The following is a 17,838-nucleotide window of genomic DNA, read 5'->3' on the forward strand; positions in this document are numbered from 1 at the left end:
CAGTATCACTACGGAAGTAGGATTGCCCAACCTTCCTTCCGAGGAGTGGCTGGTGGGTTTGAACCGCCAGCCGTCTCGTTAGCAGGCAAAGTGTCTTAGCCACTATGCTACCAGAGCTCCCAAGCACAATCATAGTAGGAGACTTTAATACACCACTTTCAATCACACATAGAACTGGAAAGAAACTTAAAACAAACACAGAAGAATTAAATAATACAATTCACCAACTTGACCTTGTAAACATCTACAGGGCACTTCAACAAACAACAGCACAATATATATTCCTTTCCAATGCACACAGAACATTCTCTATGACAGACCATATGTTTGTCCATAAAGTAAGCCTTAACAAATTTAAAAACATCGAAATTTTGCAAAGCATCTTCTCAGATCACAATGTTTTATCAAATTAAAAATCAAAAATAGAAAAACCAATGGAAAAAGAGCAAACACATGGAAACTGAGTAACAGCCTCCTTAAGAACGACCAAGTAATAGAAGAAATAAAAAATGAAATTAAAAAAAAAAAAATCCTTGAGTCAAATTAGAATGAAAACACAACATACCAAAATCTTCGGTACACTGCAAAACCAGTAATCAGAGGTCAATTTATACCATTAAATGAACACAACAGAAAGAAGAAAGAGCCAAAACCAAAACTTTAAACCACTATCTCCAACAATTAGAAAAATAACAGCAAGAAAAGCCATGGTCACAAGAACAAAGGAAATAATAAAGATTAGAGCAGAAATCAATAAAACAGCAAACAGAAAGACAGTAAGAAAAAATCAACAACACTAGAAGTTGGTTTTTTGAAGATTAATCAGATTGACAAACCACTGGCAAATTTAACAAAGGGAAAAGAGGGAGAGAATACAAATAAAATGGGTGACATCACAACAGAACCAACTGAAACAAAAAGGACAGTATCAAGATATAATGAAGAACTGTGAGAGTTCTGGTGGCATAGTGCCTAAAACATCTGACTGCTAACCAAAAGGCTGGCAGTTCAAACCCACCAGCCACTCCTCGGAAGAAGGTTGGACAATCTACTTCCATAGTGATAATGCCTTGGAAACCCAAGAAGGGGTCAGTATGACTCAGGTCTGACTTGACGGCAGTAGGTATGAACTGTACTCCAACAAATTTGAAAATCTGGAAGAAACAGATTTCTAAGAACACACTACTCACCCAAATCAATGCAGACTAAGGTGGAAAAAGTGAACAGATACATAACAAAAGAAGAAATTAAACAGGTCATAAAAAAATTACAAATAAAATAATCCCTTGCCCAGACAGTTCACCAGAGAATTCTACCAAACTTTCAGAGAAGAACTGACACCAATCCTACTCAAACTATTCCAAAACATAGAAAAGGATGGAATCCTTCCAAATTCATTCTATGAAGCAAGCATAACTTTGATACCAAAACTAAGCAAAGACTAACATTAAAAAGGAAAACTACAGACCAATATCCCTCACGAATATAGATGCAAAAATCTTCAGCAAAATCCTAACCAACAGACTCCAACAACATATCCAAAACATAATACATTATGACCAAGTGGGGTTCCTATCAGGTATGCAAGGGTGGTTCAACATTAGAAAAACAATCAAAGTCATCCACCACCTAAATAAGACAAAGGAGAAGAACCATATGATCGTATTACAATTGATGCAGAAATGGCATTTGATAAAGTCCAACACCCATTCCTGATCAACACTCTCAGCAAAACAGGAATAGAAAGAACATTCCTCAACATAATAAAGGGCATATGTGCAAAACCAACAGCCAACATTATTCTCAACAGAGAGAGACTGAAACCATTCCCTTGCAAACAGCAACCAGACAAGGATGCGCTTTATCACCACTTCTATTCAACATTGTACTGGAAGTCCTAGCCAGGGCAATAAATCAAGAAAGGGAAATCAAAGGCATCCAAATTGGTAAAGAAGTAGTCAAACTATTCCTATTTGCTGATGATACGATCCTATACCTAGAAAACTCAAGAGACTCAGTCAATTATATACTGGAATTAATTGAGAGATACAGCATAGTGGCAGGATACAAGATCAACATCCAAAAATCAGTTGGATTCCTCTACACCAGCAAAGGGATTGCTGAAAAAGAAATAAGGAAATCAGTATCATTTAAAATAGCTACCAAAAAATAAAATACTTGGGAATAAATCTTACCTGGGACACAAAAGATTTGTATGAAGAAAACTACAAAGCACTACTCCCAGAAACCATAAGAGATCTACATAAATGTAAGAACATACCATGGATAGGAAGATCGAACACTGTGAAAATGTTGATTCTACCCAAAGCAATCTATACATTCAATGCAATCTCAATTCCGATCCCATCAACATTCTTTAAGAATATGAAAAAAACAACTGCTAACATTATATAGAAAGGAAAGAGACCTCAGATAAGCAGAGCACCACTGAAGAACAACAACAAAGTAGGAGGTCTCACACTGCCGGATCTCAAAACCTACTACACAGCCACAGTAGTCAAAACTGCTTGCTATTGGTACGATGACACACAGCCTAACTGAATAGAACTGAGAACCGAGAAATAGATCCATCAACCCACGGTCAGCTGATCATTGACAAAGGGCCGAGATCTATTAAACGGGGAATAAATACTCTGTTTAACAAATGGTACTGGCAAAACTGGATATCCATTTGCAGAAAAAAATTAAACAAGATCCCTATCTTGCACCATACACAAAAACCAACTCCAGATGGATCAAAGACTTAAATGTGAAACTTAAAACTATCAAGTTCCTCAAGGAAAAACTAGAGGCAAATTTAGGGGATACAATATATGGCATAAATAGACTGTCAAGCATAACCCACAATGCACAAACAGCAGAAGAGAAACTAGATGAATGGGACCTTATGAAAATTAAATTTTTATGTGCTTCAAAAGACTTCTCCACAAGAGTACCTACACACTGGGAAAAAATATTCAGCAATGATCTATCTGACAAGGGACTTATCTCTAAAATATATAGAAAACTCCAACACCTCAAGAACAAAAAGACTGACAACTCACTTTAAAAATGGGCAGAAGACATGAATAGTTACCACCAAAGAGGATATTCAGGCAGCCAACAAACACATGAAGAAATGCTAATCATCACTAGCCATCAGAAAGATGCAAATCAAAACAACAAGATACCATCTTGCACCAGCAGTAGTAGCAAAGTTCAACAAGACAGAAAATAACAAATGCTGGCGAGAATGGGGAGAGATTGGGACTCTCATTCACTGCTGGTGGGACTGTCAAATGATACAAACACTGTGGAAAGCAGTATGGCGATTCCTTAAAAAGGTGGAATTAGAAATAACCATTTGACCCAGCCACTCCATTACCAGGTATATATCCTAAAGAAGTGAAAGCCAGGACAAGAACTGATACATGTAAACCCATGTTCATCGCAGCACTATTTACAATAGCCAAAAGATGGAAACTACCTAGGTGTCCATCAACAGAAGAATGGATAACCAAACTACAGGACATACACACAATGGAAGACTATGCAACCCTAAAGAATAATGTAGACTCCACAAAACACCGCATAACATGGATGAACTTGGAGGCCATTATGCTGAGTGAAATAAGTCAATCACAGCAGGACAAATATTGCATTAGTCCATTACTGTAAAAAGTCAAGGAAAGGTACAAATATGGAAGGAAATTTTCTTTGTTGGTTATCAGGGGTGGGAGGGGAGGGGAGGGGAAGGAACACTGCTAGACAGGTAGAGACAAGTATTGATTTAGGTGAAGAGAAGAGCAATGTACCAAATATGAGTAACACGATGGCACTGAGGCAGAGGAAGACATAGAGAGGTATATGGGATATATACAGACAGCAAAGATGAACCCTTCTGCACATACAGCACTGCATTATGAGTGAAGGCAAACTAGGCCCCTAGTCACCTTTCAGTCCTGGAACTGAACTCATTTCCATGGCTTAACTTACAGCTAAACTACAGACAGGCCTACAAGATGAACAACTGTCTCAGGTAGGTGGATAGATGGGTGGACAGGCAGAACTGTTACATATGTCTATGCACAAGGGATCCCTTGTCAGCTCTACTATATACCTGGGAATTCTTACAGAACATGCAAATACACTTTTAGAAACATTGTCTGCCAGCACTGTACATGGTTTGGGCACACTCCCTTGTGCATGTTGTTGTTGTTGTTATGTGCCGTCGAGTCAAACCCGACTCATAGCGACCCCTCCTTGGGTTTCCGAGGCAGTATTACTACGGAAGTAGGATTGCCCAACCTTCCTTCCGAGGAGTGGCTGGTGGGTTTGAACCGCCAGCCCTCTGGTTGCCTGCGAACAACAACAACATGCACAAGGGAGTGTGCCCAAACCATGTACAGTGCTGGCAGACAATGTTTCTAAAAGTATATTTGCATGTTCTGTAAGAATTTCCAGGTATATAGTAGAGCTGACAAGGGATAAGGTTGTAGTCACTTCTTAGACACAACCAGCTACCTAGAGGGAGCTAGTAATTGGACCTGTGGGCTCGGGACCATAGCTGCAAGGGACATCAATCCTGGGATCTTAAAAGCTTGCAAGCGGCAATGGGTCTCTCCTTTTCCAGAGCAAAGAAGAATGAAGAAAAACAAAGAAGCACTGAAACAATTAGTGACTGGTCCACCATATGATCTTCAGCCTATATGACTATGAGACCAGAAGAACTAGAAGGTGCCCTGGCTACCACTGTGAGCCACTAAGGGGGGAATCTATATAGGAGATCCTGGATAGAGTGGGAGAACAATGTGGAAGAAAACTCAAAATGGTTTAAAAAAAAAAAAAAGGACCAGGTTTGCTGGTCTGATAGAGCCTGATGGAGCCCCTGAGACTATGGTCCCTAGCTGCCCTTCAGGTCTGGAAGTGAACCCACTCTTGTGGCTTCCAGCCAAACAAAAGACAGGCACATGACCAGAACATTTACATTAGGTAGATACACTCCTTGAAAAGATCAATCATGGGAGAAAAGAAGGGTATGTATGCACAGGGAGACAGCTCAGGAGGCAGGAGTGCATGGGAGCAAAGGAAGGGGTAACTTGGAGAGGAAGTGGGAGGGGAGCTGCTGCATTTTCAAAATTGCAGTCAATGTCATGAGACAAAGTGCATGTGAGCTGCTGTATGGGAAGTGAATTTGCTCTGTAAACTTTCACCCAAATCATAATTTTAAAAAACAAAATAAACATACAAATGGCTAACAAGCACATGAAAGCATGATCAACTCATTAGTATTTAGAGAAATGTAAGTCAAAATCACGAGATACCACTTCAAACCCCACTGCTGTTGCTGCTGTTGTTAGCTGCTGAGACGGCTCCCAACACATGGCAACCTATGCACAATGGAACAAAATGTTGCCTGGTTCTGCGCCAGTCCTATGAATAGTTGCAGGTAAGACACTTGTGATCCACAGAGTTTTCACTGGCTGATTTTCATAAGTAGACTGTCAGGTCTTTCTTCCTAAGTCTGTTTTAGTCTGGAAGCTCTGCTGAAACCTAGTGAGCATCACAGCAACAAGCAAATCTTCCACTAACAGACAGGTGGTGGCTACCTACAAGGTGCACTGGTCAGGAATCAAACTCAGATCTCCTACAAGGAAGGTGAGGATTCTACCACTGATCTACCACTAGGATGGCCATTATAAAAGAAATATAAAGTTACGTGCTGGCAAGGATGTGGAGAACCTGCAACCCTGGTGAGTTGCTGGTTAAAATGCAAAACGGTGCTGGTGCTATGTGAAACAGGTACTGAGGTTCTATTTAGCAGTTCCTCAAGAAGTTAAACACAGAATTACCATACGACCATAATTCCCTCGTAAGTATAAACACAGAAGAATTGAAAGCAGAGACTCAAACAGATTTGCACACCAATTTATGGTAGCATTATTCACAGTAGTCAAAAGGCATAAACAACCGAAGTGTCCATCAAAAGATGAATGGACAGAATCGACCATTTACAGGCAGATAATACTTCTACATATGTATAAGAATCTTCATATACAGAACAAAGCTTACTGGACAAAGTTATGATAACTTCACAGCCACAACCAAATACCCTGAAGGAATGAGTCAGTGGGCCTGCAGGCTCAGGACCATGGTCATGGGGAACATCAAGCTCAACTACCACACATGCTACAAAAAAACAATGGTCTACATCCTACTTTTATGAATAGCGACTAGAGTCTTAAAACCTTGTAAGCGGCCATCTAAAATGCAACAATAATGTGTCTCTTCTCGTCCAGAGCACAGACGAGTGAAGATGAAAGACACATGCAAACAATTAGTCCAAGGGACTCGTGGACCACAGGAACCTAAGCCTACACGACCGAGACCAGAACTACATGATGCCTGTCTATCAATGCCAATCATTCAGAAAAGAATCAAAACTTGAGATCCTGGATAGAGTGGGAGAAAAATGTGGAACAAAACTCACAATCATAAAAAAGATCAGGCTTACTGGTCTGATACAGACTGGTGAAACCCGAGACTTAGGCCCCTAGTCACCTTTCAGTCCTGGAATTGAACTCATTTCCATGGCTTAACTTACAGCTAAACTACAGACAGGCCTACAAGATGAACAACTGTATCATCAGGTAGGCAAATTCCATAGAACAATCAACCATGGGAGATCAGAAGCGCAGCATTTGCATAGGAAATAGCTCAGAGGGCAGGAATGCATAAGAATGAAGGACACTGGGAAAAGGTAACCATAGAGAGGAAGTGGGAAGTTACCTGTTACATCATGGGGATTACAATCAATGTTATGAAACAAAATATGCATGAACTGTAATATGAAAACAAATTGCTCCAAAAACTTTCACTCAAATCACAATTAAAAAAAAAAAAAAATGAATGGATAAAGAAAACATAGTATCTACATACAATGAAATTATTAATCAGACAGAGAGAGAAATGAAGTCCTATCACATGCTGCAACATGGATAAACATTATGATGAATGGAATGAGTTAGACATAAAAAGACAAACATTATATGATCCCACTTACTTAAAATATCTAGAATAAGCAAACGCACAGAGACAAAAGATTAATGGTACCAAGGACTGGCAGGAAGAAGGAATGGAGAACTGCTTAAGGGATAGTTGAGTTTCTATCTGGAGTAATCAAAGACTGCTAGAAACACTGGTGATGGTCTCACAACATAGTGAATATAATTAGCATCCCTGAATTATACACTTAATAATGGTTACAATAGCAAATTTTTATTAATGTATTTAATTACATTAAATTTTAAAACAAAAAATGAATACAAGACTCCATTCTAGCTAGAATTTCTTCTATTCTCTTTCTACTTTCTCTTCAAGTGATTTCAATCACTCCTGTGGTCTTAACATGCTATGTTTATGCTGATTAACTCCTGCATTTATGATGCTGTTCTGAACTACAAGCTCATATTCCCAAGTTGCCACTCCATTTAATGTTTCATAGGCTTCTCACAACTACACCCTTTGAATCTCTCCATCTTTTACATCCTGGTCAACAATATCCAGAACACAAAAGAGAAAACTGGGGGGAATGTGCAGAATAAGTGTCACTCATGATAGTACCCCTTTTCTTATAACCCACAAATAACAGTCCTGCCAATTTTATTTTCACTTGTGTCCATTCAGTTTAGGAAATCACCATAAACAAGTATCTGGCATTTCTTTCCATGACTACTACCTTTTCATTGGTTTCCCAGATTCTACTCCAGCAGCCCTAAAATGAATGACACACTTAAAGGCCAAAGAGATTTTTTTTTTCCCAAAAAATGTGATGAATTCTCTTAAACCCCTCAATAGATTCCTACTGCTAAAATTAAATCTAAACTCCTTACAATAGCCTTGAAAATTCTGAATAACCTGGCCCTGCTTATCACCCCAACCCCGTAAATGCATCTGTTTACCCACTATGCTTCACTCCACCCACATCAGTCTGCTTTTAGGTTCTTCAGCTTGTCAAACTCTTTTTACCTTCTACCTATAATATATCCTTCTGATCATCACTTAAATAGTTGATTCATGTCCATCAAACATCTCCTTTTAGAAAGGTTAATATTCCCCATTACCTTTCTTACACAGCTCTCATCACCATCTAATTCTTTTCCTAATAATTTCCTCAACTAGAACAATGGATGAAAATCAGTTGCTTAAATATTTTCAAATAAATAAGGAAGAAAAAAGTTAACAGTCATATATTTTACCAAGAATCCTTATATTCTAGAATTCTAATAATTCTTAGAACTCTAACAATTCACAATCTAAGAAGCCTAATCAATACACCCCTTACCCAAACCCTTCTTAGTTTGAAATTTATAAAATCCAAATATCATCTCTTCCTCAATGAGACATTCCCTATCTCCATATTTAAAATTGTAACTCACCCTCTAAATTCTCAATCCACCTTTGTTGCTGTTTTTCTCTGTAACACTTATCACTTTATGATGTATTATCTATAATTTACTTATTTATATTTTCTTTCTGCACAAGAGCAGAGTTCTTTTTAATCTCTGCTATATTCCCAGTGCCTAGAACATAACAGATACTCAATATATATTTGTTGACTAAAAACACAGGGAAATATTATGCAACCATTATTAATCTCTTTTATATAATGATATAAAAAACAATCTAACAAATTGCTTAATATGTTAAATTAAACATATTAAATGCAAACTTATATGTACATAAAAAATATTATTAATTCAAATCATTAATTAAAATTTTTCTCTAGACAGCATTATGAGGGGCTTTTATATAATTCTGTACCATGTTATAAATTGCCAAACACGCAATATATTTATAATCAGGGAGAAAACATTTTATAAACTTACCTGATAACGTAGGTTCTAAAAGGTATAATGTGCTGCATTACAGCAGGGATATGTAGCCATATTCTAATCTATTAAAAAAAAAATCATATTAAAAATAATATAACAAAGATGTACAAGACGTCTACATAGAAACAAAAGATGAGGAAATGATATGGAGATAAATGAAAGAACCTGTAAGTAAACAAACATTTACCATTATTTATAGATTAGAAGATTCAATATTATAAAGATGGCAATTCTCCCAAAACTGATCTATAGATTCAATGCAACACAGAAGTTTTTGTGCAGCACTGCAGAAGCTGATTCTAAATGCAAATGGTCAAAAAGCCAATCACTCTTGAAAAATGGTAAGGAAGTAGCCAGATACCAAGTTTACCAGATACCAAGACTTCTTACAAAGTTCCAGAAATGAAGACAGTATAAAACTACAATAATATTAACCAGAAAAGATTAATGGATTATGCTAGAGAGCCCAGGCCTAAGCAAATAAGGATATTTATTCACAACAAAAGTGGTACTGCACAGTACAGTCATATATGTCTTTATAATAAAATGTCAAGGCCTTATTAGAACCAGTGAACATCTACATGGGGAAAAAAATTAATTCTGATCCCTCCCTCACACCACACACAAAAATCAACTCCAGGTGAAGTGCAAATCAAAATGTAAAAGGTAAAAAATAACACTTCCATAATATAAAAAAAAAAATCTTCATGATCTTAGGTTGAAGAAAGACTTTCTCAAAGACAAATTAAAACCATAAAGAAAAAGACTAATAAATTATACAAGAGAGTATATAACAAATACATATGTCAGACCAAAGATTTATATTCAAAATATATAAAGAATCCCAAAATATAAATGACAAAAGCATATAATCTGATTTTTTTAATGGGCGAAAGACATGAACAGGCACTTTACTAAAAATATCCAAATCTCTATGAAAAGGTGTTCAATCTCATTAGTCATTATAAAAAATACAAAACAAACCCATGAGATATTGTTATAATCCATCAGACATCTCTGAGGTATAAATACCTAGTAATAGCAAGAATGTGGAGCAATGGGAATGATCATATATCACTGTGAGGAAGGTAAGTTAGTACAATCACTTTGGAAAACCTTAGCATTTACTTATGAAATTGAATATATGCATACTCATGATATAGATATAGGTATAGATACATAAATATTTACCCAAATGAAATGCATGCACAAGTGTACTAAAACACATTTAAAGGATACTGACACATTAATTACAACAGCCTAAATGTTCATCACCAGTAGAATGGAAAAATTAATGTTGTTATGTTTCCTAAAATGAGTATTATACCACAATGAAAGTAAAACTACCTGCAATATAAATTCCAATGCTAAACAAAAGAAGTCAGACATGAAAGAACGTACTGTATGTGCTGCCTTTTACAAAATAGTCAACACAACAGAAGTGAGAATCAGGACATGAATAGATATATGCATACCCATGTTCATTACAGCAGTAGTCACAATAGCAATCTAAATGTCCATAAAGGGATAAATGGATAACCAAACCATGGTACAAATACAAAATGAAATACTATGCAACACTAAATAATGAATAATCTGTGAAACACCTTATAGTGTGGATACACTCTGAAGGCACGCTGAATTAATTAAGTCAATCAAAGAAGGACAACTATTGTATAAGTCCACTATTGTAAACAATCAAGGAAAGGCTTACACACAGAAGGAAACTTTCTTTGCTGGTTACCAAGGAAAGGAGGGAAGGGAAAGAAAACTGCAAGAAAGTAAGAGACATGTATTCATTTGGATGAAGGGAAAGGCAATATACCAAAAACGAGTGACCAGTATAGTAACACAAAGGAAAAGAAAGCCCAGAAAGGTGCACAAGAGGTACAGACAACAAAGGTAAACACTTTTACATACAGAATATTACATTACCAGCAGTAAACTTTAATCTACAGGTAGATACACAGGTAAACAAAATGATCAGGTATGGCTTAACGAAAGGGAATATATCCATTACTAAACACAAGTCTGGCAGACGATATTTGCACACACCTATCTGTATGTGCCATAAGAATGTCCATAAATATAATAGAACTAATAGGGGGCAAAGTTATACCTTCCTAGCCAGAGTCAAACTCCTTGAGGGAATAAGTTGCTAGACCCACAGGCCAGGGATCATGGTCACAGGGGACAGCAAACTCAATTAGCATAACATACATACTACACAAAAAATATTGTTCTACATCCTACCTTGGTGAGTAGAAACTGGGGTCTTAAAAGTTTGCACATGGCCATCTAAGATGCAACAACTGGTTGCTCCTTGTCCATAGCAAAAAAAAAATGAAGAAAATCAAATATTCACAGAAATAATTAGTCCAAGAGACTAGTGGACCATGAGAAGCTCAGCCTACATGACGCTGAGACCAGAAGACCTAATAGTGCCTGGCTATCACTGTCAACCATTGGGAAAGGAATTAGTGCAGGAGATCCTGGAAGAGTGGGAGAAAAATGTGGAACAAAACTCAAAATCATAAAAAAGATCAGGCATACTGGTCTCATAGAGACTGGTAAAACCCCCAGACTATGACCCCTAGTCACCCTTCGGGTCTGGAATTGAACTCCCTCCTGTGGCTTCCCATCAGACAATGGAGAGGCCTATCAGGTAAACATTTATACCTGGTAGGTACACTCCTTAGAACAATCAACCATGAGAGATCAGAAGGGCAGTATTTGCACAGATAGATAGTTCAGAGGGCAGAAATGCATAGGAAAGGAGGACACAGGGAAAAGGTAAACACAGGGAACAAGTGAGAAAAGAACTTGCAATCAATGTCTTGAAACAAAATGTGTACGAACTGGAGCAAAAACTCAATTTTCACTCAAATCATCATTTAAAAAAAAAAACAGATAAAACTCAGGGTTGTTAGGTGTTAAAACTATAAAGAAAGGTGAAGTGAGTACTAAAAAAATAGTGTTTACCTTTATGAAAAAGAGAGAGGACAGTGATTTTCAAATATTATAAAGGAAGGCCTCTGGGGGGCTAACAATGTTTTCCTTTTTGGTTTAGGTAAATAGTTAAATGGGTATTTGCTCGGATAAATCACTGAGCTATACATCATTACATAATTATCATTTTGGGTTTCCTTCTCTATGAATGTTACATTCCATGATAAAAAGGCTAAAAGAATCATATATATAAAATACATTAGAGGGAATGAAAATGAAAACAGGTAGATAACAGTGATACCTCGAAGTTTTTTTTGGTATGAACAAACACAAATGAATAAAATTTTTAATAAAAAATGAAAGAGGAAAGAAGTATCAACAATGAAAGAAAAACTTTTAATTTTAAAAATTTAAGAGAAAGAATAGCTACCGTTTACCATATTCTTATTCTGACAGATCACAAAAGTGAGGCTGATAAAAGTAACATAACCAACATCACACAGTACGTAACAGAACTACAATTCAAATCCAGGGTGACGGCTTTCTAAAATCTGTCTCCTTTTACTATTACTATATGGAGCTCGGAGGGCGTAGGTTAAAGAATTCAGTTGCTACCCAGAAGATTGGAGGTTCAAATACACCGCCACTCTGCAGGAGAAAGATGAGGCAGTGTGCTTCTGTAAAGATTTGCAGCCTCGGAAACCCTATGGGGCAGCTGTACTCTATCCTATAGTGTTGCTATAGGACATTAAATGAATTTAATATAGATACTAAAAAGTCCTTGATAGTGTGTTCATAAAAGCAGTTTTAGGTCAGTGAGAGTTCAGGAATTTTTATTGTGTCCTCTGATATGTGACTGTGTTGTTATTGTCAGGTGCCATCAAGTTGGCTTGGACTAACAATGACTGTATGTACAATGAATGAAACACTGCCTGGTCCTGTGGCATACTCACAATAGTTGCTATGTTTGAGCTCACTGCTGGGTCCAGTGGGTCTTCCTCTTTTTCACTGACCCTCTACTTGACCAAGTCATTTCTTCTGCAGGGACTGGTTCCTCCTGGGACCAAAACACATGAGGAAAAACTCCCTATCCTCGTTTCTAAGGAGCATTCTCACTATACTTCTTCCAAAACAGATTTGTTCATTCTTCTGGCAGTGCTAACTCAATATTCTTCACTAGTACCATACATCAAATGCATCAATTGTTCTTCAGTCTTCCTTTTTCATTGTCCAACTTTCACATGCATATGAGGCTACTAAAAACACCAAGGCTTGGGTCAGGTGTACTTTTGTCCTCAAAGTGACATTTTTTGCTTCTTAAACTTTACAGAAGTTTTCTGCAGCAGATTTCCCAAGGCAAATACATCATTTGATTTTTTCACTGCTTCTTCCACACACATTGACTGTGGATCCACATAAAACGAAATTTCATTCTTTTCTCCATTTATGATGATGTCCAGTGAGGATTTCTGTTTTATGTTCAGCTGTAATATATACTGAAGGCTGTAGTCTTTAATTTTCATCAGTCTGTGCTTCAAGTCCTCTTCGATTTCAATAAGCAATATTGTATCAACTGCATATTGCAGGTTGTTAATGAGTCTTCCTCCAATCCTGATGTCACATTCTTCTTCATACAGGCCAGGATTCTCGGATTATTTGCTCAGCATACACACTGAATAAGTATGGTGATACAATCCCCTTGTACACCTTTCCTGATTTTAAGCCATGCAATATATGCTGCTTCTGTTTGAGCTGTCTGTTGGCCTATGTACAAGTTCCCAATGAGCACAATTAAGTCTTCTGGAATTACCATTCTTTGCAATGTTATCCATCATTTGTTATGACTCACACAGTCAAATGCCTCTGCATAGTCAGTAAACATCTTTCTGGTATTCTCTGATTTCAGCCAAGATTCATCTGACATCAGCCATGATATCCTTCATTCCACATCCTCTTCTGAATCTGTCTTGAATTTCTGGCAGTTCCATGTCAAGGTACTGTTGAACTCATCTTAGCACAATTTTACTTGTGTGTGACTATCAGTGATAGTGTTTGATAATTTCCACATTTTGTTGGATTACTTTTCTATAGGATGCGCACAAGTATCTATCTCTTCCCATCAGTCAGCCACATTTCTTGGCATAGATGAGTGAGCACTTCCAAACACTGCATCTGTTAGTTGAAACATCTCAACTGGCCTTCCATCAATTTCTGATGCTTATTTTGTTTTGCCAATGCCTTAAGTGCAGTTTGGACTTCTTCCTTCAGTACCTTTGGTTCTTGATCATATGCTGCCTCCTGAAATGGCTGAACATTGACCAATTCTTTAGGGTATAGTGACTATGTATTACTTCCATATTCTTTTGATGCTTTCTATGTTGTTCAATATTTTGCCTGTAGAATCCTTCAATATTGCAACTCAAGGCTTAATTTTTTTTTTTTCAATTCTTTCAGCTTATGAAATGCTAAGCATGATCTTCCCTTTTGATTTTCTAACTCTTGACCTTTGCATACTTCATTGTACTTTGTCTTCTCAAGTCACCCTTTCAAATATTCTGTTCAGCCCTTTTGCTTTATTGCTTTAGCTACTTTATGTTCGAGACCAAGTTTTCAGAGACTCTTCTGACATCCATCTTCGTCTTTATTTTCTTGTATTTTTCATGACCTTTTTCTTTCTTCACGTATGATGCATTTAATATCATTCCACAACTCGTTTGGTCTTCAATCATTAGCGTTCAAGGCGTCAAATCTATTCTTGAGATGGTCTTTAAATTCAAAAGGACATACTTTTGTTCTAGGTTCTGGTGAATTTGTTTTAATCTTCTTCACCTTCAACTCTAACTGGCATATGAACACTGATGGCTTGTTTAGCAGGCAGCCCCTGGCCTTGTTATGACTGATGATGTCAGCTTCTCTGTAGTCTCTTTCCACAGATATACTCAGTATGAATCCTGTGTATTCATTCCATCCTGTGAAGTCCATGTGTAGAGTAACGTTTATTTTGTTGCAAAAGGTATTTCCAAAGAAGAGGTCATTAGTCTTGCAAAATTCTATCATGCAACCTCAAATACTGTTTCTATGACCAAAGCTGTATTTTGCAACTACTGATCCATCTTTGTTTCCAACTGTGACATTCCAATCACCAGTAATTATCAATACATCTTGACGGCGTATTTGTTTAACTTCAGGCTGCAGAAGTTGTTAAAGCTCTTCAATTTCTTCATCTCTGGCTTTAAATTTGAATGACAGTAGTATCTATTGGTCTTCCTATAGGTGTATGTATATCATCCTATCACTGATAGCACAATACTTCAGGACAGATCTTGAAATGTTCTTTTTGACAATGAATGTGAGGTCATTTCTCTTTATTGTGTCATTCCTGGCAGAGATGACCATATGATAGTCCAATTCAAAATAATAAATACCAGATCATTTCAGCTAAAACCTAGGATATCTATCTTCAAGCATTCCATTTCATTTTTGACAACTTCCAATTTTCCTAGACTCAAACTTGATACATTCCATATTCCAATTACTAATGGATATTTGCAGCTGTTTCTTCTCATTCTGAGTTGTTTCACATATGGAAATGGAGGTTCCAAAGCCTTTATTACACTCATATCAAGGATGACTCTAGTTTGAGGAGGCAACTCTTCCACCTAGTCATATTTTGAGTGTCTTCCAACCTAAGGAGCCCTCTTCTTCCAGCAATATATCAGATAATATAAGGTTTTGAATGGCCAACTTTTTTTAAGAAGTAGATCACCAGTTCCTCCTTCCTAGTCTCTCTTAGTCTGGAAGCTTTGCTGAAACCTGTCCACCGTGGGTGACCCTGCTAGTATTTCAAATACTAGTAGCATAGGTTCCAGCATCACAGCAGCACACAGGCTACTGCAGTACAATAAACTGACAGACAAATAGTAGGACATGTTCTATAAGGCATATAAATTACATTACTGATTATATACACTGAGTTAACACCAAGGCTCTTACTTAATCATTTAAAGTTCTCTTATTAGTCTTCTAAAGCATATAAATATTTGTGAGGTTTCTTTATTAGGTCTCATTTGCATTTCTTTCCTTATTAAAAGTCATCTTTTGATTAAAACTCTTTAGAGACTTTCCACTTTTAAATCAACAGAAGTTATCAAACAGCTGAGGTCTGAGGCAGGACACTATAAGCTACAACCAAACATAAACCAACAAAAAGAGGTAATATTAACTTTCATCTGAGTACCAGAGGGGAAACTTACATGCATCTGTATTCTATTTCTCTAACCTTTGCTAAAAGTTGGTAAGCTGTCTTACAGAAAACTTAATAAACAACACAAAGTAAGAAAACTACGTACATATAGGTTTCTGTTGTCTTATAGCTGCAGCCATCATTATTCGGAATGTATCTTAATAATAATAAGTGGAGTAATATTTCTGAAAAAAGAGTACTCTGCTATCAGGGCTAAATGAGAACTGCTGGAGGAAATTTCTGTATTTGAAATAAGGGGAAGCTTGAGAACATTAACAGATTTGAACCTTAATCTGGTGAAGAGTATTCCCTCATTGTTGGTAATTCAGCTTTTTTCCTGCGCTACAAAAGCCCAGGAATGTTGATTCCGTTTATAAGAGATAACACTCACAAATCTGATTCCTAAGTGAGAATGAGGAAACCACTCTAGAGAACAAACAGAATAGTTTGATTTCCAAGAAAACTGTATAAACATGTTCTCTTCTGAACGTGTGATTTACTGTAATTGTAGGAAAAACACACAGTCCACAAGGCCAGCTCTGACCTATCTTACCCTAAATGTGGTTAAAAACTTAATGATTTTTCCTTTCCTGACAAGGAAAGGACTGCCCTAAAATCTGTAATTTTTCCATTGTTTGTATGTAGGAGTTTTCTTTCCTATGTGAAAGTCTGTGTAGATTCAGAAATCATCAAAAAGGAATTCCAAGCTTATTAACGTATGAACCGTATGGTTAAACCAGCTGCCTATTTCTCAAGAAAAGAAAGAGACATATAATAATGATTAGGATATTTACAGTTCTGGCTAGAGTAAGCTGTGCTCTAGTTCAATTTGTATGTGGGCAGAAAATTCTAAAATTAAAGGCCCTAAACTTTCTGAAATACAAAGGAGTATCAATTTTTAATTGTTTAAAGAAACCACTAAGTGTTCACAAAGGGTGGTAAAGAAGCCCCCCAAAAAAAGTCACAAAAGATGTCAAAACTCCTTATGTGTGGTACTTAATCCTAGAAGAAAAATCCTTGTTATAAAACGAACTTCAATTCAAGCTCTTAATCAGCACAAAAGTATTAACTTTCTGTGTGTGTGTGTGTGTGTGTGTGATTTGGGTGAAAATTTACAGAGCAAATTCACTTTCCATACAGCATGTATGGAAATGGTCATGACAGTGACCACAATTTACCACAATGCAACAGCTCCCCTCCCACTTCCTCCCCATAGTTACCTCTTCCCTGTGTCGATCCCTCCATGCACTCCTGCCCCCTGAACTGTCTCCCTGTGCATAAGCAGCCCTTCTATCTCCCATGAGTGTTCTCTCCAAGGAGTGCATCTACCTCAGGTAAATGTTCACCTCATATGCCTGTCTTTTCTTTGGCTGGAAACCACAGGTGTGGGTATGATTCCAGACCTAAAGTGCAGTTAGGGGCCATAGTCTCAGTGGTTCCACCAGGCTCTATTGGACCAGCAAACCTGGTCCACCCTCCCCCTTTAATCTTTCTCCAAATGATTTTGAGTTTTGTACAGTGGTAGCCGGGCACCATCTAGTTCTTCTGGTCTGATAGTTGTATAGGCTGCAGATCGGATGGTGTACCAGTCGCTAGGACTAATTGTTTCCATGAATTTTTTGTTTTCTTCATTCTTCTTTGCTCTGGACGAGGAGACACCCGTCGTTGCATCTAGATGGCAGCTTGCTAGCTTTTAAGATCCCAGTCGCTACTCGCCAAAGTAGGAGGTGGAACAATGTATTGTATAGTATG

The 17,838-nt window shown here is 37.2% G+C and overlaps 1 protein-coding gene across 1 annotated transcript in view; it reads right to left on the minus strand.

Moving 5' to 3' along the window:
• USP34 (ubiquitin specific peptidase 34) overlaps nucleotides 1-17,838 on the minus strand; it is a 312,910-nt gene that overhangs the window by 234,270 nt on the left and 60,802 nt on the right. The window contains exon 6 of the mRNA XM_042780562.1: nucleotides 8,889-8,956. Coding sequence (XP_042636496.1) covers nucleotides 8,889-8,956 — 68 coding nt within the window. The remainder of the gene's footprint in view (nucleotides 1-8,888; nucleotides 8,957-17,838) is intronic.

Source organism: Orycteropus afer, unplaced genomic scaffold (assembly GCF_000298275.1).
Source record: "Orycteropus afer afer isolate SDZICR_OR568_19922 unplaced genomic scaffold, OryAfe1.0 scaffold00046, whole genome shotgun sequence".
Taxonomy (NCBI): Eukaryota; Metazoa; Chordata; class Mammalia; order Tubulidentata; family Orycteropodidae; genus Orycteropus; species Orycteropus afer.